The sequence below is a fragment of the Porites lutea genome, chromosome 4, assembly GCF_958299795.1.
Source record: "Porites lutea chromosome 4, jaPorLute2.1, whole genome shotgun sequence".
Classification (NCBI taxonomy): Eukaryota; Metazoa; Cnidaria; class Anthozoa; order Scleractinia; family Poritidae; genus Porites; species Porites lutea.
The window spans coordinates 2,045,644-2,072,322 of NC_133204.1; the positions used below are offsets into that span (position 1 = coordinate 2,045,644).

Sequence of the window (26,679 nt, forward strand, 5' to 3'; positions counted from 1 at the left end):
ACCGGCCGGGCTTTGGGAGATGAATACCGAGTTTTTGCTCGAGCTTCCTCTCCTGATCCGAAATTAATAACCCTAGAAAATTACTGTCAACCAGAAACAACAGAGAAAAAAAAGGAAAATACCACCCCTTCCTCCAACTTCCCCAATAGACGAGATCAGCAATAGACTGCAAAACAGTCCCAGTTTTTTGCGTATTCAAGGTGAAGCGCGAGAAGTCAAGAGGACTGGATCAAGACTGAAAACGGAGAGATTGGGGAGAGAGAGACTCTTAAGCTACGCTTAACCGATTTGAGAAAAAAATAGACTGTTTTGCAGTCTAGATCAGTGATTGAACGGACATTTTATCGTCCCTGGACAGTTTCTGTTAGGAATCCTACTGTCAGAACTCCAATAAGCGACCATCCCGGGTGACAAATGTGAAGAGTTAGTTGTCGCTTACGAAAGATGCTCTCTTACGAGACATCGAACTGCAGGAGGTCTTTACGAGAAGTCTGAAGTCTGGACACATCTGCTTTTCGGAAAACCGCATGCATGCAATTTTTAGGTTACTGACATTATGTAAATCCACGTTGTTTCTAAAACTTCTTCTCATACTCTGAACAGCAACTGCCGGTCGCTTAAAAGGGCGACAATGAAAAATCAAAAACCGTCATCATAAAAAGTGCTTGCGGTCGGTTACGAGGGGTTGTCATGCTTTACGAGAGGTTCCAACTGTAAGGTTTTAAATGGGAAAATGCAGTTGTTTTGGATAAGTGGTCGCTTATGGGAGGTGGTCCAGCGCGCCGAACGTCTTTAAATTCTAATTTTATTTACTCATATCATGACTTCATGTTCCTGGTTCCGACTGTATATGCACCTGATATGAAGAAAAGTTGTAAACTGAAAACTATAAACCATGAACGGATAAAGACCTAACACTGGTTTATAGGTATGAAGTTTGTTTGCATTGCAAATTCAAAGTTTTCACTGACAGACTTAACGGATGCATTCCAACGAGGTTCAGCAAACGGTTTCTAGGGTTTTCTTGGTGATAAGCAGAAAAACGTTTTTGGGCACATATGTCAGTCTTCCGAGATCTCTCTAGTTATAGAGCGTAGCAACATCACCAACATACACTTGAAAATCATAAAATGAGGCCAAAAAAATTTCTGGGAAGAGTTAACTGATGAAAAAACGGCATGCCTGTTACAAAACAAAGTACTTTCGAAAGTACTTCGCCTCGTGATTTGCATCCGCACAAGCGGCTCGTGAGAATGCAAGCTTTTCTGGGAAAAAAAGGGAAAAAAACTTCAACTCAAAGAATTTGCTTTGCTCATAAACGTACACCCATAAATGCTTAAAGCCTTATCATTAATGGCTTATACGTTTTTTTAATTAGTTAAATATATAATTAGTGACATTCCGTCCATTTCAGTCAATCAAAGACCTTTATGCTCAAATATATTTGAATTCGAAAGAAAAGTGGTTTATACATTATTCAGATTTTAAAATAAAAGCCATTAAATAATATATTGTTTACTTCAAATCTGACCCTGTAGAAGGCAAATGCTCAGTTAGCAGGAGCCATATTAGGGGTACCCTGGTATCAGTCGAAATATTGGCCATTGAGGTCCTTTTTTTGACTGAGTAGAGTTGAATATCATGCCGGTTTTCGTCGTGGATTGATCACTCATGACCTCGATTGTGTTACATGTATTTGATTGTCAGTTTTTGGAGGCTTGGACACCCATATCATGTAGGTCACCTTTATTGAAATACCAGTTTATAGCCGACGAGCATAAATGGACTATTAAATGGTATCCCTCCTGCTGAAGATGCGGTTTAAACGAGCCCAAGATGACGGATATCGCGAGACGCTCTAATTACCGTGCGTTTGCGGAACATTTCACGTATCCAAAGGTTTTGTTGTTTATGCATAGAGCCTGGCTCAGATTATTCTTCAACATTAGATAAACAGTTTTTCCAAAGGCAATTCGTAACTTTACTCCTTTTCTTATTAACCAAGTAACAGCTGGCCTGGTATTTAAACCCTCTTTTGATATGCACGCTACAAGCTTTCGTCGGTTACTTCGCTTCGTTCTATACGTTCCTCTACTAGGAAGTTTAGTAACACTGGGAGAAGGCAGGATCGATGGCCGCAAGATCATCACTAGGGGTGGAGACAATTTTCCTTGGGGAAGTTTACGACTTCCACAGACTTTATTTCCTTTGAATTACAAAATCGCATTGGACACTGACTTAAAATTATTCAACGTAAAGGGAGAAGTTGGTATAACAGTCAAGTGTGAAAAGCCAACGGCAAATATTATTCTTCATTTAAGAGACATGAATGTCACCAAGACAGCAGTCTTTGGGAAGAAACAACAAGATGCTAAATTTTCTGATGATTTGCGAGATGTTTACGAAGACGAAGAATTGATTGAAAGGGGTGCGAAGAAACAGCAGGATCGAGAACTGCATGTGTTAAAAACAATGAAAAATAAGACCCTTGAAATGTTCCTCATTAAAGTAAAAGAGAAACTCATCCGGGGACAAACTTACAAGATTTACATTCAATTTAACTATCCCCTAACGGACAAGTTACTAGGGTTTTACAGAAGTTCTTATACTGCAAAAGATGGCGAGAAAAGGTGAGTAAAACTAAATAAACATCACTGGTAATTATAGATTGAATATGCAAACTAAGAACAGTGCAATATTCATTGAACAATTACAGTTCGGTTAATGCGAGCAGGAGATGGTGACTCGGGGGAAATCGGAACATACACGTATAGGGATGCATCCTTTGTTATTTGTTCCTTGGGATGCAGAAAAAATGGAAAATATTGTTGCTTTTATGGACTTTTAGTTTTGTCAGTTTGTCAGTTGAGATTTATAAAGGTGGCAATTAGCATGCAAATTTCCTGAAATTTACATCTTGCTTGACTTAATTTTAATATACCCATACTTCCAGACATAGACGGTTACTTCGAGTAACTTCCTTTGAGATCAGTGAAGCCAGACTGTGCCACTCAAGGGCGGAAGAGCGATGAAAGGTCTTTTCCGAATTTTAGATAAATGTCTTTGATAAAAGATTTTTTGGAAGACAAGAGTCGCTTTCTCAAGATAAATCAGGCAATCAGTTCTGACTGGTGCAATACAAGGCCGTAGTTAGGCTTTTTTGCACGGGGGTGGGAAGGGGGGGGGGGGTGGGGGTGCATTATCGCGAGTGCCGAAGGCGCGAGCCTTGTAGGGGGGGGGGGGGGGTTGGAGAATTTTCAAATTTGGATGCTTCGAAACGCTATTTTCAGCACTTGTCATGAGATGTTTCTCCGAAAAGTCGACCTCGAATAAGTGTGAAAAGGCAGGTGTTTTCAGTGCTTACAAGTGCTTATTTCCGAGGTCCTGTTAATTTGAAACACACCGTATATCCACGCACTAGTACACTGAACATTTCACAATACTGCATGATGTTTCGCTATCTATCCTACAAAGGATGTCTCCAGTTTGATTTTCGTTCATAAATATCATTTGGCGTTGGCATTTAGTTGCTTCCACGGTGAATAAGCATCATCGCGATCGAGGCCGCTGAGGCGTTCTTCTCTCATTGAAGAACGTATCTATATAGTCTCAGACGACGCAGAGCAAAACAGGACTCGATTGAACGATAATGACCACTCTCAGTTTGGATAGAATCACGCTATTCTATTTGAGAGACCCTTGTTTCCCTGGTAATCGCAGATCCCCTCGCTACTAGACTAGTTCTAGACTTTGCCACTACAGGCATCTCTCTGTAAATGAGAGTGAACCTTGCAAATAGTACATATACATGCCAATTTCAATAGGGGGTTTTGCTTTCTTTTGCTTACAATTTGCACACACCGTGGACCAACTAATTTCTCGGCTATGAAAATGGCAAACAATTGCAGGTCACTACAATCAAAATAACTGAGTCTAAAGAAAACAAATCCATCCACAGATTTGATTTGTGTGGTTCAACAAGTCCAGTGGAGCAACTTTTGTCTTGTCTTGTCTCAGAATGTCTTTTGCTCTCCATCATGGCGGTTTGGTACCACTTGGACGACTAGCTGCAAAGGGTCTATCAACCGCAGATTCCCCAAGCTCCAAAGTGATGATTTTTGCATAATATCAGTAATTATCAGGCCGGTTAATGGTATTTTTAACGATCGCAAATAGGAGTCAAAAATATTGATACCTTTCCCCGTGTTTTCACATAAATTTTTGTTTTTTCTTGGCTTTTTGGCCGTCTTACTCCTATCGTTCTTATCCCTTTATAACATACCCAAGGCTGTTTACTCGATAGTAAGGGCCTAGCAGACCTAAATTCCCTGAAAATACTCTGAAAGCTTCCTTATAATCATATATTGCAGTGCACGAGAGTCCCTGAGTGTTGGGTTGAAAGCGCGTCGCTGTATTGTTGTTACTAGATTTGACTCCTAAATTTCTATTGCTAAAAATACCACACAAAACCCCTATAACCATTAAAATGATTTTGCGGATATTGTGCTACAGCAATTCTCACACGTGAGTCTGGAGTACCCGAGCAATAATAAAGAGCCATAAATATAATCATTATATTTATGGCTCGTTATTATTGCTTGGGTACTCAAGGCGGCACGAGTGAGATTTGCTGTAGCACAATATCCTCAATATCATTTTAAAATGATTTTAAACTGCGTCTATTTCTCGCAATTAATTTGTACTCGCAACAATTCTGAAAAACGCCCCCCTCGGACTCTATTGTTAATAACAACGCACCCTGATAGTGAAAAATTATTTGTCAACTGAGTGCTCGCATAAGCTAAGGGATGGCAGTTTTCGGTAGATCAATTGGTAAATAAAGAAACATAAATTTGTGATCTGGTAAAAGGGATGTTCGCACGTTTTCAATTTCGGAGCCTGGAACAGGCTCCTTATACACACCCTCCGTCCAGTTTGATAAAGCTACGTCCTAACGGATGCAGCAACTACCAAGTGAACATTGTTGGGACCTGCAGTGCATCGTGGGAAGGATACAAACCATAAGACTTGTAAACCATGCGTAATGCGCATGCGTGGCCCCAACATTGTTGGAAGAGCTGTGCAAACGGATACAACATATGTTGCGCTACGTTTTGGCGATCACGGAACAAAAGAAATGTTAGGATCCTAACATTTCCTTTGTTCCGTGATCACCAAAACGTAGCGCAACATATGTTGTATCCGTTTGCAGAGCTCTTCTAACAAAGTTCGGGGGTTGGCTCAAAAGTTTGACCGGTTTCCAACCTTTTCGCAACAACTCCCAGCAACACGCTACCGGCATGCAGCAACATGTAACAGGGTGTGCAAACGGACGCAGCCTGTAACATCCAACAATGTTGGGAGTTGTTTGCCGACAATATTGCGTCCGTTTGCACGGGGCTTAACGCGAGTAACCAGTTTACTTTTATTTCAGGTACTTGGCTGCCACATTGTTTGAGCCCACCGACGCACGGTCAGCTTTTCCATGTTTTGACGAACCAGCGATGAAGGCTACGTTTACAGTTACCATTATAAGACAGGGGCAGTACAGAGCGCTTTCTAATATGCCTATCGACAGCACGGTGAGCATTATGCTACATGACTAAGAGTCACACTTAGAGTCAAAAGAGAGATTAACGGTGAACTCTTAATACCTTCAGTGCTAGGCTAGGTATAATCGGGGAATTGGCAAAAGTACTTATAGGGTACAATCTGAAGACTAGAAAAATCTCGTAGGTACAAATAATTGACAAAGTCTCCCCCCAACTGAGTCCGATCGACTCTTGCCAAGAAGAATAGTTTCCTTCGGATCCAATCTTGTCCGTTTGCCAATTTTCAGCCCGTTCTTCCTGTGCGCTTTGCCATTTTTTTTTATTGTCTCGCGAACTGACGTCCGGCTGGTCGGGATGTTCATGGGCTTCGTCCATCAGACTCTATTACTGTGTTAGGGTGCAATGAAAAACCCTTAAAAATTGCTTCAGGCACACAGTAGAAATCATTCAAAATTGTTTCCGAAAGGCAACCGCCTCAGTTGCCTGACGGTATGTCTTCCAGGGGTCGGCAGAACACACTGAGAAGGGAATGAAACAAAAAAAGAATAAAATAAGACCCACACGTAATTCAAAATTCAAAAATAATCATATGTTATACTCAACTGTTTGTACATGAATCGCCAATCCGTAAATTTCAGAGTGGAATGGCCACAACCTTTCTGGGGAACGATTTCTGGTATCGTTTGGGTGGGCAAGGGTTAGTTATGATTGTCCAATACTGTCAACAGGAAACCTTTACAATCAGTGGTCACTTTTCTAACAAACACACGCGAAAGAGCGACCCATTATCCTCAAAACTTAACACCTAATTGCCTCTAGACAAGTATAACATAAATCTTACCACCGTAATATAACAACTTGTGCTCTCTCCTTTTTTCCAGGTTAAAATTGGAGAAGATTTATACGCGGATCATTTCAAAGAATCCGTTAAGATGAGTACTTATTTGGTAGCGTTTCTGGTGAGCGACTTCAAGTCCATAGAAACTAACACAAGTAGTGGCATCAAGGTACATAACCAAACCTAATTTAAACCAAAATTACAACATGTTATACTGCGACGATACGTTTTGACAATTCAGCTGACAATCGAAATAAGAGAAAAAAAAAAGGCACAAGCTCGTTACAACTAAACAATGCCGACATATGCGCATCTAGACTAAAAGAACATTTAGACGATATTGAAGACTGTAGTCAAACCTCTATGTTGAAACACCTGTTATAGGCAACCACCTGTTCGAAATACCAAAACCTTAAAAATGATCTGACCAGCATCTTTTGTGCTATATCTAAAAAATTCGACTGTAGATGGGTAATACGATTAATGCAAGCACACGCTGGAAGCTTGACTACTCGTGCTAATTTTGTTTTACGCTAGCTTTTCCTCTTCTCTTGCTCTCAGGTTGTCATCGATGTCGGCTGCTGTATTATATAAAACAAAAAACAAAACAACAACAACAAAAAAGAACCCTGAGCATTGAGCAGCGTTTCCTAATACAGTTGAATCCCTCCACAAAGGCCACCTTAGGGACAGGTGAAAGTGGCTCCCGTTGTAAAGAGGTGGCCGTTGTAGAGAGATTTAAAGAGTCAAGGGGCGCAATCCATTCAACCAAGATTCCGACCGGTCCGACCCGGAAAATTGGTCCACCTCAATAGGTGGACCAGTTTTTTTGAAACTTTTCCGGTTAGAGCGAACCGATCCATCGAGTTTTGGACCGAAATTTCAGGAAATTTTGGTTGAATGGATCGTGCCCAGGGTATGGATTATTTGTCCGCCGGGAGAAAATGAAAGTGGCCTTTGTAGAGAGGTAGTCGTTGTGGAGAGGGGGCCGTTTGTGAATTTTTTTTTCTTTTTGAAAGATTACGCGCGTTTTACTTTCTGTTCGCACAGGTCCGTTTGTGGGCTCCTCCGTCGCAGATCTCACAGGGTACTTACGCTTTGGACATCGCTGCAAATACTCTCTCAAATTATGAAAAATTCTTTAAGATACCGTTTCCTCTGCCAAAGCAAGGTAAACATTGTTCATGTTATTATAAAAAAGCAATTATATCACGCAGAAAGGAATTATTGTTCTACGTTAGAGGCTCATTGGGTCTAAGTCATCAAAAAACAAATTAATGAATTATCTCGCGGGCCTTTTTTTAAATACCGTTTATCAGAAACATTAATTTTGTTTTAAAACCTCTCTGTCTGGTTTCCTTTTCCATTATATCTGGTCGGGAGTGTCCGATGAACATTTTAAAGGCTGTAAGAAATATCAAACTATTCCGCTATTTAAGTTAAAAACCGCTCAGATATTTCGAAAAACGAATTTCGCGCCTTGGGTCAGTTCAATTGAACCGATCTATTTACGTCAATTTTGGGAGAAAATTTCGGCAAATTTTGATACCTTAAACGGGATTGGCCAAATCGAACGTCATAAAGTTTCCGATCAGAAGGACCTGTCCAAGAGAAGAATACCAACCACCTTTTGCACTGCAGTCTCAGGATCGACGGTAACTGAGACTTCGTTCCTTTTACAAAGTTTCAAGCGAAAGGGTCTCTTCGCTCGATCGGTTACCCAACGGCGAGCAATATGTCTCACGCCACAGCTTACGTTCCAACCCGTCATATTGCAGATCTGGTTGCAATTCCTGACTTTGGAACAGGAGCTGAAGAAAACTGGGGCCTGATAGGATATTCCGCTGCCATGGTTCTCTTTGATCCTAATAAAACATCGGATTCTATTAAGCAAGATGTGTGTGAGACAGTCACACACGAATTAGCACACCAGGTAAGCGGAGAATCCAGGGTTCATTTCCCTGAAAGGCTACTAAGTTAGGAACGCAACTACTCCCAACATTGTTGGGCCAACAATGCTGGGAGTTGTTTCGTTCGTTTGCACGTAGCTAAAATTTTGAGTGGTTTCAAACGTTGCACAACAACTTCCAACAACATGCAACAGGGTGTGCAAATGGACACAGAATGTAACATCCAACAATGTTGGGAGATGATGGCCAACAACGTTGGGTCCGTTTGCACAGGGCTTCAGCCTACGTAGGGAGGGATGGGGGATTTTTCTCCCACTCTGCTCCGCTTTTTGCGCCTGCCACTCAGTTTAGGTTTCATAAGATGGTAAACTTACAATAGACTCCACTCTGAATTTGAAAATAGCTAACGGCGACAGGTTTCACGTAAAGCCCTGTGCAAACGGACGTAGCATTGTTGGCCAACAACTTCGAACATTGTTGGAAGTTACATGTTGCGTCCGTTTGCACACTCGATCTGTTGCATGTTGTTGCTTTTGGTTGGGAGTTGTTGCGCAAAATTTGTCGGAAATCGGTCAAACTATTAGCTACGTGCAAAAGGACGCTACAACTCCCAACATTGTTGGCCAAGAATGCTGCGTTTGTTTGCATGGGGCTTAAGCTCGTGTTTTTAAATGCAGCACTAAGCTACTGAATGGAACAAAATTATCTGTTTTAAAAATAACCTGAAAAGTCAACCTAAGTTTCTCTTGTTCAATTAATTATGGGAAACGATCTAGTGTACTTAGGTTTAAAACTACTTTAGTTCACATGACAAGATAAAATGTGATCAGTAGTTTTTTAGACTACTATGTCTGCTCTGTTTTTACCAATTCAACATAAATGCTTCTGCCAGTGCTACGAATGGTATTCGAGTAGCAACGGATATCCCATTGACTTTAACTTAATTACTCAACATATCAGAGAAAAAGCTAAAATTCCTTCAAGATCGAAAACGTACGTGTAGTGCAGGACAGGACGGCGACGTCCATTTCCCCATGGCAACGGTCGTTGCTTTTTTAAAAATCGATGCCACTATTGGTAACCAAGCTTTTAGTCATGATAGATGTTATATATTACATGGATTTAGATAAAAAGACATTTTTCGACGGCACCTGCATAAATGCAGGTAGCCTAAAATCAAGAATTTCAATCACATTTAACTGAATCACTTCCTTAATGACCTGCCTTGGCTCACTACATGTTTTCGGCAATACATTATTGCTTCTTCACCAACGCAACCTCCTTTTCCCAGATGTGCAGTTGTTTATAAAGGCATTTTTACTGATTTTAGAGGACTGACGCAACAAAAAGTCAATGCATTAATCTTTGTTTTGATCTCCTTTTTCAGTGGTTTGGAAACCTCGTCACTATGAAATGGTGGAATGATCTTTGGCTTAATGAAGGCTTTGCAACTTATATGGAAGATATAGGATCGAGTTTTGTTGAGCGAAACTGGAGAATGTTGGACCAGTTTATCCTTGAGAAGCTTTACAAAGCGTTCAGCGACGATCAGTCAAAATTTTCACATCCTATTTCGGTGGAAGTCAAAGATCCCAAAGAAATCAATAACATCTTTGATTCTATATCATATGAAAAGGTCTGAAAATTTATTTGATATAAATGCAGTGGAACCTCGGTTTAATGAACCGCTATATCGAAGTCCTAGGTACACCGTAATTTTTAGGGAGTTATTATAACTTCAAAAATGGGGTAAAAATTTTAGGTACAAGATAACCCTTTTTGGGGGTTACTTTAACTCCTAATTTAACTCCTAATTTGGGGTCATTTTTACTCGTGAAAAAGAGTTCTTTTTACTCCCAGTCTAGAGTTAAAATAACTTCGAAATGGGGTTATTTTTGCTCTTTACATGGGTTGTTTTTACTCTTTTTGGAGTTAATTTAACTCTGAAAGTGGAGTAAAACTTTTAGGTACAGGATAACTCCTTTTTGAGGGCTATTTTAATTCCTCAATATCTGGGGTCACTTTTACTCCTGAAAATGAGTTCTTTTTACTCCCAGTCTGGAGTTAAAATAACTCCGAAATGGGGTTATTTTTGCTCCTTACATGGGTTGTTTTTACTCTTTTTGGAGTTAATGAAACTCTGAAAGTGGAGTAAAAATGTAAGGTACAGGATAACTCCTTTTTGAGGGCTTTTTTAATTCCTCAATATCTGGGGTCACTTTTACGCCTGAAAAAGAGTACTTTAAACTCCTTTTTGGAGTTAAAATAACTCCCCAAAAAATAATTCCACTGTAAGGAGTTAAATTAGCCCCACTAGAGGAGTTGTTATAACTCCTTGAAAATTACTGTGTACGTGTAACGAGCGATTTTCTTCAGCCCGGCCCAAATTGCAGTAAAATGTATGGAACAGAACCTCGATATAACGAATAGAACCTGGATTTAACGAAATCCTCGTTATAACGAACACAGTCCAGAAGCGCAAACGTAAAATATACCTCGATATAACTAATAAATGTCAATGTGACCAAACGATAGCTAAAGATAAATGCGATTAACAGACCAGCGATGATAAAATTTATGTGTACAATAGTTTTAAGCAGTTTTGTTTGCCAGCAGTTCTTGAGTTTCTAGTGCCGTATCTATGCACAGCTCTGTACTGAAACCATGATAGCTTCATATGCAAATGTTTATAGAAAATTATTAGATTCGGTTTTGTGATATCCAGAATAATCAAGGTCTCGGTAAGGGTTATCAGCCTCAGCCGATAACCCCTACCTCGACCTTGATTATTCTGGATAGTCATGTTTTTGCTTCTTCACTGACGGCAAGCAACACAAATCGGCCGAACTTGTCATGAGTACCCTTAGAAATCATGCACCGCGGTCATACATGACATGATTACCCATGAACTTGAGTGACCTTAGTAGATGACGTCCCAGGCGCTGATTTCCAAAACTCACTGTACGTTTTCGGCCAATCACAATAGAGATAGTGAGTTGAATGTATAATAATTACAGAAATTGTTCAGACCCGGAAATGCTGTGTGTTGAGAATTAATCATGACTAATCATTAACAAACTATACATACCTCGCCGTTGATAACGAACATTTTGGTTGTTTTCTAGAAAATTCGTTGAATCGAAGGCTTCGATATAACGAACCCCCGATATAACGTGCAATTTTACCCGGTCCCTTAGCAATTCTTTAAATCAAGGTTCCACTGTAAAACTAACGTTTGAGAATAAACTGTTTGAAACAGTTAAACCAGAATGTTTTATATGGAGTCATGAAGACACTGAAATGATCGATGTTCTATGTCAGTTATCCGCGTTGATTTTACTTGCTTACTTTTAATTTAAATTTAATTCAAATAATGTTATTTAACATGACACATATATTCAACCACAATCTTTCCCTCTTTGTTTTTTCCCTTTCTTTTCTCTCCCTCTTTAGGCCGGAGAAATTTCGAGGACACACGCACGCTCCCCTCGGTGAAAATGATTTTTTCTTTGGGAGCTGAAAAAAACCATGTTTCACGAGCTTTTCTCTTGGCAAATGGTTTAATTTTGTTGCCGTTAGTCGCGACGCATGCTCAGGTATTGTGCACGCGCACACGATACCTGGGAAGTTTCTGTTTCTATTGGCTATGAAGACTCAAAATGTGATGGGTACGTTTGGCTCTGTCGTTTGTCACAATTAGTCGAATTGTCGGCTGTCCTGTCATCCGATTCTGTTTTCGTCATCAGATTTGCTTGGTCCGTTAATAAGTCTTTTGTAATATGCTGGAAACTGTTGACTACGATTTTCTCGGCAACGAATCAACGCTCGTCTTTTCAAATAAACGTTACGGCTATTTGGATGAAGGATGAATATGGTTTAAGATAAGGCATTGGATCTCCATTTCTGTAAAAAATGAGCAAGCTCCAAGCTCTTCTTGTCTTTCTTTTATATTATACCTTCTTCACACTCAGTTTATTACTGGAGGGGAGAAACTGAAGATGGGTTAAAATGAGTTTCTTTTAAAACTATCTGTCTTAACTGGCCCAAGAGCCGGTCTTCTATGATGCCCAACAAGCCATCGCCATTTTACCATGAACGTTTTGACTGGCTTAATTTTTTCTTTCTTCCTCAGGGTGCATCAGTGATCAGGATGTTGAGGGATTTTCTTGGCTCGGAAGGATTTACATCCGGACTCCAGTTATATCTTAAGAAATTTGCTTATAGAAACGCTGTCACCGATGATTTATGGGCATGCATGACTCAAGTAAGATAATAATGGGTTTCTCAGAAAATACAGAGGCAATTATCCGCGGCATGGCCGAAATACGACTGTAGAAAAAAATTATGTATGCGATAGGTTTTAATAATTTTAGTGTTATGAAGATTTCACTAGGGACACATATTATTAATGTAGATAGCCCGTGTCCCCCGTTAGCTGTCATGAAAGCTAAACACATAGACACGTAAATTAAGTTTTCATTTTAATTTCATTTCATTTCATTTACCAAAACTTTCTCTATGTGTCTGGCGCTATTTTAGATTTCATTGAACCATATAACACATAATCAAACAATCTATTTTTAGAAATCCATTACGTTAATATCTGTCTTTCAAAAATGAGACAACTGAGGTAAAAGAGCAAAATTTGCCACCATAAAAGGATTCAAGCTGTCTGTTTAGAGCACCAGCCTCTGGCCAGATGTGCACTAATTCGTGGCGTTTCATTCCCCCTCCCCCCACCATCCACGCTAGGCCGCTCCTTAGAACTGAACTACACTACTTAACCAAGAGGTTGGTATAAATGTTACTGATCTGCATAAGCCGTCTCCACTCCCGAATAATATAACCATCAAACCTTTATTCGTTCATCTTAAAAAATTGGTAAACACAACCTTGTTGATTTGGTTAATTACCACCAGGGATAAAAGATTTGACAAGCTATGGTTTTAAAATGGCTTTACCAACTGAGTTGCTGAAATCCCCAGGGTACTTTTTCTTCAAACAAGTAACGGAAAAAAAAAAGGAAAAAAGCTGCGTCGCGCTTTAGAAGGTAAGGGAATATTCAACAAAAATAATGGACAAAAGTGCCGTCTTGTGGTTCGAGTTCCTTGTAACTCCACTGATGAAGGGCCAGGCCCGAAACGTTTGGAGAGGAACTCAATTAAACCACAAGACGGCACTTTTGTTCATTATTTTTTTGTTGAACATTCCCCTAGGGTTGATTTCCAGTGCAGCATAATTTTAACGCGCGTACGTGCGTAAAATTTACGTTCGCAAATAAAATAGAGGCAATACATGAAAGGTCGCTTGTAAGCGTAAAAGTTGAACCGCGCTCAACTTCTCTTTTAAGCTCAGCACTTTTTATCTTGCCTCTATTTTATTTACGTGATTAAGATTTACGTGCGTAAACCTGCGTAGTGAAATACGCGTCAGTGGAAATCATCCTTTACTTCGATAATTTATGCCAATCTTCCAATATACTGGAACATAATTGGACGAATGAAGTAAATTGTCTTTGTAATTATGGAAAACGATGGACGTACAACTCATGGTCGATTATACCAGCCGCTGTTCGGCGGTTTTGAAAAAGCCAAAGTAGGTCTCAGAGTCACCACTTTCCTCCTACATCAACAATAATTTATTACTATTAATATGCCCCTTGGGTTGCCGTTCATCCGCAGCAAACTGGCATCAATGTAAAAAAGGTGATGGACACTTGGATACTACAAATGGGATTACCGGTGGTCAACATCACGCGCATGGATCAAGAGAAGGCAAGAGCAGATCAAACACTATTTCTTATCGCCCCTGGTGCTAAGCCCAACCAGAGTTCTCCTTTTGAGTAAGTATCATCACTTTTGCAAGTCCGTGTGGTGAGAGAAACCAAAGGAAAAAAGTCATGCATGAGGACATTATTGTGTGTAAATTTATAATGAACTATTATGAAATTATGTGCTACCAGGTTTTGTAAAAATATATAATAAAAAATATACTTGATGAGTTTCAACAAGTGTTTCTGCTTTGCAGTTTGAATCGGAATTTGAATTTGAGTCTATTTTATGTACGTGATTAAAATTTACGTGCGTTAACACGGCAGGGCCAAACCACCTCTCAAAGGGCTGATTAAGTCTAAATTTACATATCTTTTACATTTCTTTTCATTTCTCGACCAAACTTGCCAGATAGACTACGATTGTTGACCAAACGATATTAAATTTTTGTTTGACGCAAAATGTCCAATAGTGACGTCACAAAGGCTGACGTCACCAAAATGGGTTAAATGCAGTTTTTAATTTCAAAGTCAAACTTATATCATTTGAAAGAGCTTTAGAAGAGGAGTAAAACAGCGAAAACCGTTTCTGGCTACGACACGTAAATACGATGTCTTTACAACGTTTTGTCAAATAATCAACGAATCCATTTCTTGGAAAAGTAAAGGGCCGATCTCGAGTCACGAAATTACCCTTTACCACCCTCTACACTATGCAAAGATAGAGGAAAAATGTGTTGCCTTGATGGTCATCTAATATGAGATGCGCTTTTTCATAGTTATACCTGGAATATACCTCTTACATACATAACTCAGAAGAATAAGACTAGAGCCCAAGTTTGGATGAATAGAGGACCTGGTAAGAACTTTCATAAATCTTAAATTAGTCACCAAAAAACAAATGAGGCTACAAGACAGTTGTCTTTAATATTGCTGTTGTAATTTTTGTACCAAAAAGGCCGCTTGGTCGCCGATATATCTTGAGCTTTAAAAAAAATTTGATTAAAGTAACAAAATCTAAAAAGATACAGTCGTACCTCTCGGTAACCTCAACAGCAACGACAACAGCAACGACAACAACAACAAACGAGCAAACAAGCATAAACGCTTGCTTCAAAATCTTTTTCAGCTTCACTGAACTGGGCTTCCTCTGACGGTTGGATTAAGACCAATGTTGATCAGATTGGTTATTACCGAGTAAACTACGAAACAGAGAACTGGAAGTCTTTGTACAATCAGTTACTATCTGACCATAAAGTAAGTATAACTGTATTTTGCCTTTGGAGATTAGTTAAACAAGTGAAACTGATCAGGAAATACTAGCTGGGAATAGTCGTTTACCATTATTTTTGTTCTGTTATGATTTTTTTCTAATATGCTTCTTTTTTTAAAATAAGGTTTATATGCTTTTGGTATAGTTGTTAGTGAAAGTGATTTAAAGTAATTGGGCATGTATAAATAAGTGTAGTAAAAGGTATAGTTTTTAAAAGACCCTTCCACGATTTTTTTCAAATTTTGACATGGACAAGCTTGCGAAAATCCGTCATGTTCTCTGGAAACAGCGCCCTTGAATTAGTAAAATGGGCAAGTTTGAAAGTGTTTTATTGAAAACTATCAAAGATTATGATAGCTCTTCAAAGTCGCGAAAGTTTACAGACGTTTGTATGTTTGTGCCCGCACCATATAGACTTTTGTAAATTTTCGCAGAGCAATTTTACTAATTTCAAGGCTCTCTTTCCAGTGTTGTCGACGGGTCCATGACACGCTCTGCCGATTTGGGTCCACCTAAATTAAGTTAAGATCTGAATCAGGCAAAACGCAATTTCAGTTTATGATCAGTAATAACTTTTCTCCCGAACAAGGCTAAATATACATTGTAATACAAATTTTTAATTTATAAGTTCGTGGCATGTAAGGATCGACGTTTGTCCTGAAGACGATCCTCAAACGTTCTATCCGTCGGAAACAGACGAATAGAAAGTGTTGGACGATTTAAACTCCTTCAGACGAACTTAACTGAGCCAGGCGTCGAACTTTTAACTCAATAACTTTGGTTGGTCTCATGAAAAGTTCGACGTTTGCCCTAGGCCTTAGACATAGGAGCTCTCACTCAGTTGAAAATTCACTCTTTGCGTGTGACACGTAGCCTTCACCTATTACAAAGTTGAAAGAAACTGTGTAATGCAAGTAATCGTGTGAACGTCAAAGTTTTTTAAAATACGAGTTGAAAAAGGTAGATGTCTAGACGTTGCGAGGGTGCTCCCTGTGCCTCTTCTTGACGTTCTCGTTGCCGTCGCCCTTGTCGTTGCTCGCGACTAAAACTCCGCTGATTTAACGATGCGTGCAATGTTGGTAATCCAAACGTTTTTAGTGTAAACGCTTGCGATCTCCAATATCTCAAAACGTGATGAATCCGGAAATTTTTATGTATACATGAAAAAAAAAAAAAATCCTTTGTTTCAATGTAGCATAACTGGGGTCTAACTGGTTCGAAATTTTTAGGCATTAAGCGCCGCTGACCGGTCAGGACTGATCGATGACGCGTTTCATTTGGCAAGGTAAGCGAATAAGTTTTTTTACAGCTTTTATTTTTAGTTACTATGCCTGTGGCCTGCAAGCGCCTATCGAGGTGACACATGATAAGGGATTACATATTAAGCAAATACAGTGGAAGCGCTTGTAAGTGGAAACCTCTGCTCACGGCAGCCTTTAAAAACCCTGTTTCAACTCCCATACAAATTCTCTATTTTTAAATTCCCGTAAGCGGCCGCGGACGCTTTCAGGAAATCTCATTCTCATCTGAATCTTGTATTTTCATAAATCAACTTGAAATCATTGTTTGCCTCAATGGATTTATATCAGTTTCAGTTTTTTGAAAATTTTTTACACATACACAACAACAAAAATAGAAGCATGACACAAGTCATGTATAGATTTATTTTACATCAGTTGTTTATTTTAAATTAGGTGTTATTACTGCCAACTACCAAAGCTAGTTTTATTTACAAGAAACTTAGTATTCTTCCTTCTCACGGCTTCTTCCTTTATCACCTTTTTTTTTACTGATTTTTCTGTTTTTTTGTGTATTAATTGTACTGAGTTTGTTGCCCATAATTATCTCTTTTTAGGAGCAATCTGCTGAAACAGACTATTGCTTTGGATTTGACAGAGTACATTATTAAAGAAACAGATTATGTTCCACTGAAAACATTTGTCGCAAACATGTATTATATCGGCGACAATCTACTACTGCGAAAGTCTATCGGATTGTTTAAGGTAAAACTAAATGTGAAGTTTGTCTGTAGTTATAATTTAGTTAAAGAGAGTCAACCTAGGTCAAGCATACCCCCCCCCCCCCCCAAGATTCCATTAATGAATTTTTATTATTTGAAAGTTGAATCGGTTTGGTTTAAGATTTATCTCTGCTTCCCCACATGCGTAATGTAAGTTCTGCCAGCTCAGTTTTCTTGAATTCGATATAAATATCTTCAAAGCTATTTTATCTAATCAAAGAGTTTTTAATCTTACCAATTATATACTGAGAAGCTGTAGCCAAAATTGCACTGTCCATTACGCATGCAGTCGAGCAGCCCAGGTCTTTAGTCGCTTGGGCGAATGTTCAAGTCTGTTTAGCCAGTCTGTTTGTATCAGGGGTAGACACTTTTGGGCTGCGTTTATTTAAAAATTGGACGCGACAAATAATTGTATTTACTATGTGTTATGAACCCTTCTGCTCCCTGCTAGTTATTTTCCAATACCTACGGTATACACAGTGGTTCAATTCGGTACAGTCTGGTACCCCTCCTAATATATATTTGGGGGTCGCCTCCTTTTGTTTCCTTAGAGCTACATGTTGCAGCAACTTGATCCAGCTATAAAGCGACTGGGATGGGATGACGAGGGATCACACTTAGACAAGTAAGAAAAAACCTTGCTAGGTTTGTACGCCATACATTCCCTGATGGCTTAAGTATATTGAGAGTAAATACAGTTTCAGTTTCTTAGCTACAAAAATACATTCATTCAATACATTTAATACATGAAAAATAACTATAATTATCACTAATCACTGAAAAAAATAAAAAGGGGGTTAAATCCCCACAGTTATAGATAATTATAACTGCGTTTTAATGTAGTTGAAAGAAGACTGAAGTTGACTTGACACATGATGATGCAAATACGTCACCTCTTCGTGGTCCATCTTACGTTTGACAGAATGTGCAGTAAAATACCTGCTAGTTTACTAAAAAGCTGCAAGACTGCTAGATAATGAGTGGTATAGTAGGGGCCGAATTACCCTTTTTTGCTCAGGAACCTTATTTGCTTGCGCAAGAATATATTAACGCCGATGACGCAGCCATAGCCTTTTCTCTTAATCTCATGGATAAAAATCGGTGGATTCTCATCGAAATAAGGTCACGTGCTATTTTTAGTTGGACTAATCGTTTAGGCAGGTTCTCTAGTTATTTTAAGATCCTTTTATAGTGATATAATTGCCATCCTTTGCAGACTTCTGCGGCCATATATTTTTCTCACGGCTTGTGATTGTTCAGATAAAGCAGTTATTTCCAGAGTCAAGAGGATGTTTCAACTCGCCATGGAGGGACACTTGTACGTATAATAAAGCTAACTGACAAAAAGAAAAGAACCAAACATAGAGAAAAATATCCCAGGTTTACACATAGGATAGGATTGCTCAATTTCTGGACTAAGTTACCTGGTACACCAAAAGCTACAGAATTATAAATACTTTAATTATTCTTTCTCCTTATGGGGCTTTTTAGGGATAATGAGCATTATGATTTATATGGAACATAACTATGATAACATGGTTAAAGATCCTAACAGGAAGGAGGAGAACAAGCAGTGGCTACTTTACAAGCGTGGGCGAGGATTTGAACTCGGGACTACCGTGAACAAATCCAGCTAGCGGTCAGGGAGGGACTTGAACTCGGGACCTCCGAATTACAAGTCCAGCGCTCCAACCGCTCAGCCACGCTACCTCCGCTGCAAACGGTACTACATATCCCAAGATCACCGCTGGATGAACGAAGTGCGTAAATTCGACTGTTGTATGAATGGAAACATTGTAAATACGATTAACAACACGTTTTGACGTCCCAAAACAGTTAAGCTCCAAAAATTCTCTTCTAACTCCTAAAGCTTCTGATAGCTTTCTGGGCATACAAATGACGTGGTCTTGTTGTGAGTTTGAGAAGCGAGTTCTTACATAAATAACTGAGCTTCATTTATTCCGTTTTCTCTTTTTTATAGCATAACATCAAATCTCCGTGCCGTGGTATATTCTATCGGTGTCCGTGAGGGTGGTGTGAGGGAATGGAATCAAGTTTATGACAAGTATAAGTCAACAAATATTGCTTCAGAAAAGGAGATTCTGTTATCTGCTTTGTCGTATACTTTGGTTCCCGAAATGATTGAAAGGTGACATTTCTCTTGATTTTTGTAAGCAAATGTTGGTTACGTTAAAGTATAGTCAAGAGAGAATTAGCTATCTCTCTCTCTCTCTCGACTTTTCTAAATTAGGCTTGAAAATCTTTGATCTCGTTTTTATTTATTTAGTTTTTTAGGGGGAGGGCTTGGTGGGTGTGTGTGTGGGAGGAGGGGGTGGTTGAAGTGGGAAATTCAACATGCTTGGTCAGAGCTATTTCTAATTCTGAGCTATTTCGAATTATTTCGGGCCTTAAATTTTTTTGGTCTATTTTTGTTGCACGAATCCTTTTTTTCTCAAATATATCTTGATTTGTCTCTCTGCATCTAGGTGTCTTAACTATTCATTGGATAAGGACAAAATACGTCCACAGGACACCCTCGTGGTAATATCTGACTTGGCCTCTGACCCTAGAACATGGAGAATGGCCTGGGACTTTGTGCGTAATAACTGGAAAATTCTGTACAGAAAGTATGAAAGTATTGCTGGTTTGTCACGTAATTACAACTTCAAATAATAAAAAAAACACCAATCTTTCTTAGCTTTTAGTTTCATAACATTGTTTAGACTACATGAATACCTATTTTTCGCTTACTAGAAGAAAACAAGAAACAAGGAAAAGATATCATTGAACTGAGTATTTTGGGTATGGCCTCTGAGCAAAGCCATCAAACACTTTTTGATACTCCAAAACAACTGATGAAAAAGCAGTCGAACCTCCTTGTGTGACGACCTATCCAAAATACCAAAGCTTTCCAAATCAAACCTCCCTTACACGACCACTTTTCATAAGCTACCGCGACCACTTTTTGTGGTGACGATTTTAAATTTATCCGTTGCTTTTAACATCGTGTAAGCGCCCGTTGACGCACCATCTCTCATTATCGGTTGTTTGTACTACGCTACTCTGATCAGCACATAGCGGCTAAACAAGAAACTAAACGAAATTTAAAGTTAACCTGGAATAAAACATTCAGACGGACGACGCTCATTTAGTATTAGTGTTGCAAGCTTGTGGAACAGACTGCCTGCGGAGTTGAAACTGACATGGCTCTTTGCTGACTTCTGGTTCATGTTGAGACCTTGTCGCACAATTGTCTTAAAATTGGTTTTACGTGATTTTTAAACGTTTTATTATGTGAAACAGATGTTAAAAGCCTTTGAGTATTCTTGCATTTAAATTAATTGACGTTTCATTACTGTACTTAATCGATTAATCATTCCAACTAGGAAAAAGTCGGCGAATTTCTCTTCAGAATTCTTTCCTGATCTAGATTGTCAGACAGATCATTTGAATGGTGTGTCATGTTAGTTTAATGCCCTTTTAATAGTACATTATATTTTTTTTTCTTTTAGGTACAGTCGTGGATCTGATTTATGGTCAAATTTGATTACTAAGCTTATGGTCAATTGCAACACACAAGCACAACTCAAAGAAGTAAGAATTGTATTGGCAAGAAACAATAATAATCAGGGTGTGAACACGTGAGGCGCACGTGACGAATGGGTTACTGAAGTATATTTTTCAGCACATTTATCTGTATAACAGGACGACTAAATAGACTCTTTATGAAAAATGATAATAATATAAATAATAATATGAATGTGCAGTTCATGTTACGGTACAGCGGGCAACAAAAAGCAACAGGAGGGGTTGAACCATGCATTGATCAATGGGCTCCTCTTGATTTTCAATTTAACGGTAGTTATAGGTCAGAAAAATTAAACCTTGTTGATGCCTTCCCCTGCCTTCCGTATGCCTTCCCTTTATTAATATGCATAACTGCCTTCCTCCATACTAAAGAGAGCCTTCCTGCATACTCATAATTGGATAGTCGTTTATATGTTAACAACTGTACTTTTCACTGACAGAAGCAAAAGCTTAGCCCATTGGCTTGCCTGTTCTTTTCTAACCCTTAATGGTTAATAAAAAGTCTATTATGTGCTCACAATAAAGGCGGACTAATTTTGAACGCGCTATCTTTCTTGCAATCCTTTTGCCAGGAAATTATTCGTCCGAGTTTGCTTGTTTCATGCTCCGTTCAAGTCAGTTCTGATTATGCGAGTTAAGGAACAGTTCCAACATTTGCATACTAATTGGCCCTACAGCTAGACCCAAGGGACAGTCTTGACATATTGTTGGAAAAACACAAAACAATAAAATGAAAAAAGTAAGAAGGATAAATTGAAACAGGCGACTAATAAATGCTCGCAATAAAACCAGACACGCTTCTTAAGCAAAAAGAAATCAACTTTATGATCCTTTAATAAGTACAAAAAGAGTAAAATACTCAACGATTTAAAAGGAATCTATTAACATAGTGAAAAAAAAGCAAGCTAGCTCTTTTACACTAAGTACAATGTTTTACTAACCCCTCCCCCTCCTTCCCTCAGTTTTTTCGATTTTTTCCCCTCCACCACTATGACCCTATCCACCCTACATCGACCCTACATCGACCCCGCATCGACCGTACATCGACCCCAGATCGACCCTACACTCAACTTTTTTTTTTCAGCAATAGAAAATGTGGTGGTGGTGGAGGTGGTGGTTAGCATGGAGGAGAGCAGTTATGCATATTATTAACGGGAAGGCATAAACAAGGTTTAATATTGCTGTCCTATAACTATCCTGTAACACTCTTACTTTATAATTTGGTGTTCAAACAAAGAGAAGAGTACATTGATTTATTACCTATTTTTTCTCTTAGTTTATGGAATTTTTCAAGGATTACCCGTCTACGGCGTCTGCGTATCGACAGGTTCAGATGGGAATGGAACAGATTCGAGCCAATATCATGTGGCTTAGTGAACATGAGGACGAAGTGACCGCTTGGTTAAAACGACACGTTTAAAACTCATGATCAAAGACCTTTCTATAGTATATATAGTACCGAAAAAAGTCGAGAAAAGTCAGTTCTATTAAGAGTTAGGAATTTGGAAGTTATTGTTTCATCATAACTCTAGGCTTGTATAGTATGATTAGTATTCTTTATAATTTAATTATAGTATTATAGAGAGCCACAAGTTTATAAGCTTTGGCTTAATTTAGTGTTAACCCTCTTGAAATAAAGTCTTTACTTTACCTAACTGATGCAATAGCCTTCAAGATATAACAATTTCTAAGGGGGAAAACGATTGTTTCTGAAACCTACAAATGAGACTGGAATAAATATTTTTTTTATACGTAATTTGTTTGTTTCTTCTTTCTCGGTGGTTCTTTTATGGGTTAGGTAAAACTGGTTTGATGTAGTTATATATTAGAGAGTAGCAAAACGATTCCACAAAAACCCGTAACTGAAATTGCCATAAATCATCTCGGGACCACACAAGACGAAGCACACAGCTTGAATCATGAGGGTCGTTTTCAATTTAAGTCTCTTTCATTTTGTAGGTTTGAGAAACAATTATTTAATTCCTCATTTAAACTTTATATTATGAAGGTTGCGCAACAATGACGAAGCTCTCTAGCTTATAGCCTCCCACGCAGGCCTTTTTAGGGGAGCTTGTGTTTCATCCCTCCCCACAAACGGCGTTTGTGGGGAGGGACGAAATACGAGCTCCCCTAAAAAGGCCTGCGTAGGAGGCTATCTAGCTTGGGCTGCCAGTGATATAGCGATAAGATATGCTGATATAGCGCTTTGCAGTATTTCTAAAAATAGGTTTTGTCACCTTAGACCCCCTGCGTGACTCAGACAAACTTTGCATTCTACTTAAAGGCTTTGTATGAGCAATATTCGTTTCCGACATGAAAATTGTTCATAAAATTCGCACTGAGCGTTTTTAAAATGCTTTTTGAGCTTTATTCTAATGTATAAAAGGCATTACTGCAATAGGGAGCAAAACCTGGTCTAGGTAACTCAAACAAACGGTTAAAATCAGAAGATAAAGCGACCTGATCAAAGAAGGCTACTGAAATCGAATCCCTAGCTTTGTCTTAGTTAGAGAAACATGACACTGTGTAATACTCCAAAACCGAAATCGCTAATAAAAGAGATATTCGGGCTTGAATGTGCTTCTCGCTAGCCTGTGGCAGAATTTCTAAGCTGAAAAGTACCCCAACATTAGCACAAACCGGAAATTGTATAAGTTTGTTCTGTTGTTGTGTGGCCAGGTACGTAGGAACGATACTAAGTAGCGTAATATAAGCACAGGCAAAAAGTTGAGTAACCTTAGCCTATAAATTTAACCAAATGCACTGTTTTATTAACAGCTTTGAAGCCCTGCTCTGTATACATTTCTTAGTAAAATGCTGTAACATAATTTTACCCACAGTAATGACACCGCATGAGAAATAATATCACTCATCTGTACAGTTTTTTTCCAACGTTGTCTTGGCACACGTTGATTATTTTCAGGACATAAATTATCGAAACTGTTGGCGAACGTGACTTTCCCATACAAAACTCTATACTGGTCAGGTTCAGTGTCTGAGTCACAACAGGGACCAGAAATTTGTGACGTCATTAGTGCAAAGACCTATTGGGCTTTGAGTATGATATCAAATGAAGTTTAGCTCTCCCTTGCAGATCGGGTTGGTTGTTTTTTTAGGGAGTATTTCACTTCCTTTCATGGATTTTTCCTTCTGGAGTAATAGAGATAAAAAAAATTAAAAATCGACTTTCTCTTTCTAGACCGAGCTCTCAGAAAGCAACGATGATCATGACGCTGTGTCATTTCGTTCGCGCATCATTTGCTTAACAAAATAGGGTGGAGAAAAGGTGAAGATATTCAACAAAGGATCTGAAAGGCGAGATGCCGATACTACACGCATTCCCGCTCCTTTTTCACGCGTTTCCCGCCTCCCGAACTTCTGTCATCGATTTATCCCGAATACCGTTTCCTTTCCCCATCCCGTGCTCAAATTTTGGCGAAAATCCGCTTCCCAGGTAGCAGTCAAATCCTGTATCCCGTTAACTTTTCTCGAATATTATTCTGTACTTTCGGCAAATTCCCGATCCCAGGAATTTAATTCCTTTCAGACCCTGTACAAGTACGCGTTGGATTTGAAACAGCACACAGCCAACGAAGCGCGTAAAGTCCAGCTGGCTTTAATCATCTCATACCTAACAGGAGCCGGACAATTGTTTGATAAAAATAACGGGTCTAGAAAAACGCAAATCTTGCTACAAGCTTCTGCCGAAAAAAAGAAACCGGAGACAAAGCTACTACTAGCATTACCCTCAAACAAGCTAATAGTAAAAGAAATTGAATGAACGAATGAATGAAATTGCTGGTATTCTAGGGTACCGGTAACTAAGGGAGCCGGTATTACTGACGGTGCTGTATTGGTAGCGGCAACAAGGTAAGCTACGTCGAAAGAGCGCCTAACTGCAGAGCGAGAGGTCGTAGGTTCGATTCCCAGCGATGGAGGACCCATACTCAGGGTCTTAAAATATTTGAGAAATGAACGTATGTACTTCCTTTGCTCTGTAAACGGCTGAACCTTGGCATGGCTCGGATAAACACATTAAACAATGGTCCCGTCTAGTGTCCCCAATTAGTAATATCCTGTTAAATATATTGACACTCAATGATAATAAAGCTCATTTTTTTCACTTGACTCTGTTGTTATACGCTTGGATATCTTTAACCAATCGAATGACAGTTCATCCTGGACTGGTTACCCAGCAACTTTACCAGCTTCCAGGAATAGCCCACAATCTACCATGACTCCGAGGCTTTCTGGTCTTTTTTTCTATATTTGGTTTGGTTCTCTTTGTGCTTAAGTCTCTTCTGGGAATTGCGAAACAATGGAGTTTAAATCCTTGGAGTCACGTTAGAATTTTATTATGAAATTTGACCTTTGTGGCCTTTTGTCTTTTGTCTGTCGTTCATATGCAAGAGGTAAAACAATATAACTACTACGTCGACCAATCAGAGCTCCTGACCAGATTCCGGACGTCATCAGCATGGAATTTCTGTCGCTGAGTTTAGAAAACGTTTCTCCTGGCGAAACGACATTAACGGCAAGGAGCAAGGAGAAACGACTGTATTCGCAGGGTAGAGCACGGGGAAAGGGAAAATGAACAATGGGAACGAAACTACCTAACTAGAACCCAAGCGCTATCAGTAACTTCATCTCCATGTTCTCTGTTTTGTTTTCATAGGTCATTTTCCCGTTCCTCCTGCTTGTCTATGTTGCGGTTCAATTTTCAAATCAGTTTCATTTTTGAAACTGGTTTATTTTTTTTGAATCTGGTTTTATTTTTTCAAACTCTACTGTTTTTGCTTTTCTTACAATTACTTTAAGCACCACAGAGTACAGTGCTTTATTCTTATGCATTAGCGATACAATTCTGCTCTCAAATCACCATACATACATGTACATCATAAACTTTATTTACTCTCGAATTTTAGATTTCCTTGCAGAAGCTAGTAACGTCAAGGAAAAATACATAAAACGCATTAAATACATTACAATAACACATTATTGTGAAATGTTTGAACCCAGGAGTCATTTCATAAGATTAACTACCTAAACAACGTTTTTAGTAAAAATAACTACAAACACGGACTTTGTTAGATGGAACACTCACAGTAAAACTCATTCCAACACTCGACCAACGTCAACCCTGATCTGGCCCTGTTACGACAACGACTATAAAAGTACATCACAGGAATCTCTGAAATTATTGCACGTATATTTCAACCTTGCAATATACTTGTTATAAACAAACCGATAACCACTTTACGACGACTAATTTACTAATGTCAAGGACAAAGACAAACCGGAGGACTGACAGGGAGCAGTATACAAGATCAAATGCTGCGACTGCCAGCAGGCTACTTAAATTGATAAAACCGGCAGAAACCTTAGCACGCGACTGACCGAACACAAACGAGCGAAGAGAAATGGTGACGTCAACAATCACATTGGTGAGCACCATTTACAGAGGAAACATCAAATCGACTGGTACTCAGCGACATGTGCTATCACGTATTCTACAGACTACCATAAATGACTTCGCTGCTCAAATACTCTCGCTTACAGAATTTCGGGCTGAAGAGAGACTGCTCACAGTCTAAAAGACATTCAACATAAAAATGATGTACCAGTTTTATGAAACCTTTACATGTTGTATTTGATATTACATCTTCAGGGAGGGAGCCAGCCTGGCATAAGGACTCAGTTCTTCTCTCTTTACACCCTCACTCATCCT

The 26,679-nt window shown here is 39.0% G+C and overlaps 1 protein-coding gene across 1 annotated transcript; it reads left to right on the plus strand.

The window, feature by feature from the left end:
- Positions 1-1,682: 1,682 nt before the first annotated feature.
- On the plus strand, positions 1,683-22,669 carry LOC140935214 (aminopeptidase A-like). The gene is made up of 18 exons (XM_073384754.1): positions 1,683-2,630; positions 5,435-5,582; positions 6,434-6,559; positions 7,441-7,561; positions 8,169-8,323; positions 9,688-9,936; positions 12,433-12,564; positions 13,982-14,142; positions 14,850-14,929; positions 15,200-15,327; positions 16,573-16,628; positions 17,199-17,346; positions 17,915-17,988; positions 18,580-18,681; positions 19,345-19,512; positions 19,850-19,990; positions 20,876-20,957; positions 22,228-22,669. The coding sequence occupies exons 1-18, from the start codon at positions 2,041-2,043 to the stop codon at positions 22,369-22,371; spliced, it is 2,805 nt and encodes a 934-aa protein (XP_073240855.1). The 5' UTR covers positions 1,683-2,040; the 3' UTR covers positions 22,372-22,669.
- Positions 22,670-26,679: the final 4,010 nt, after the last annotated feature.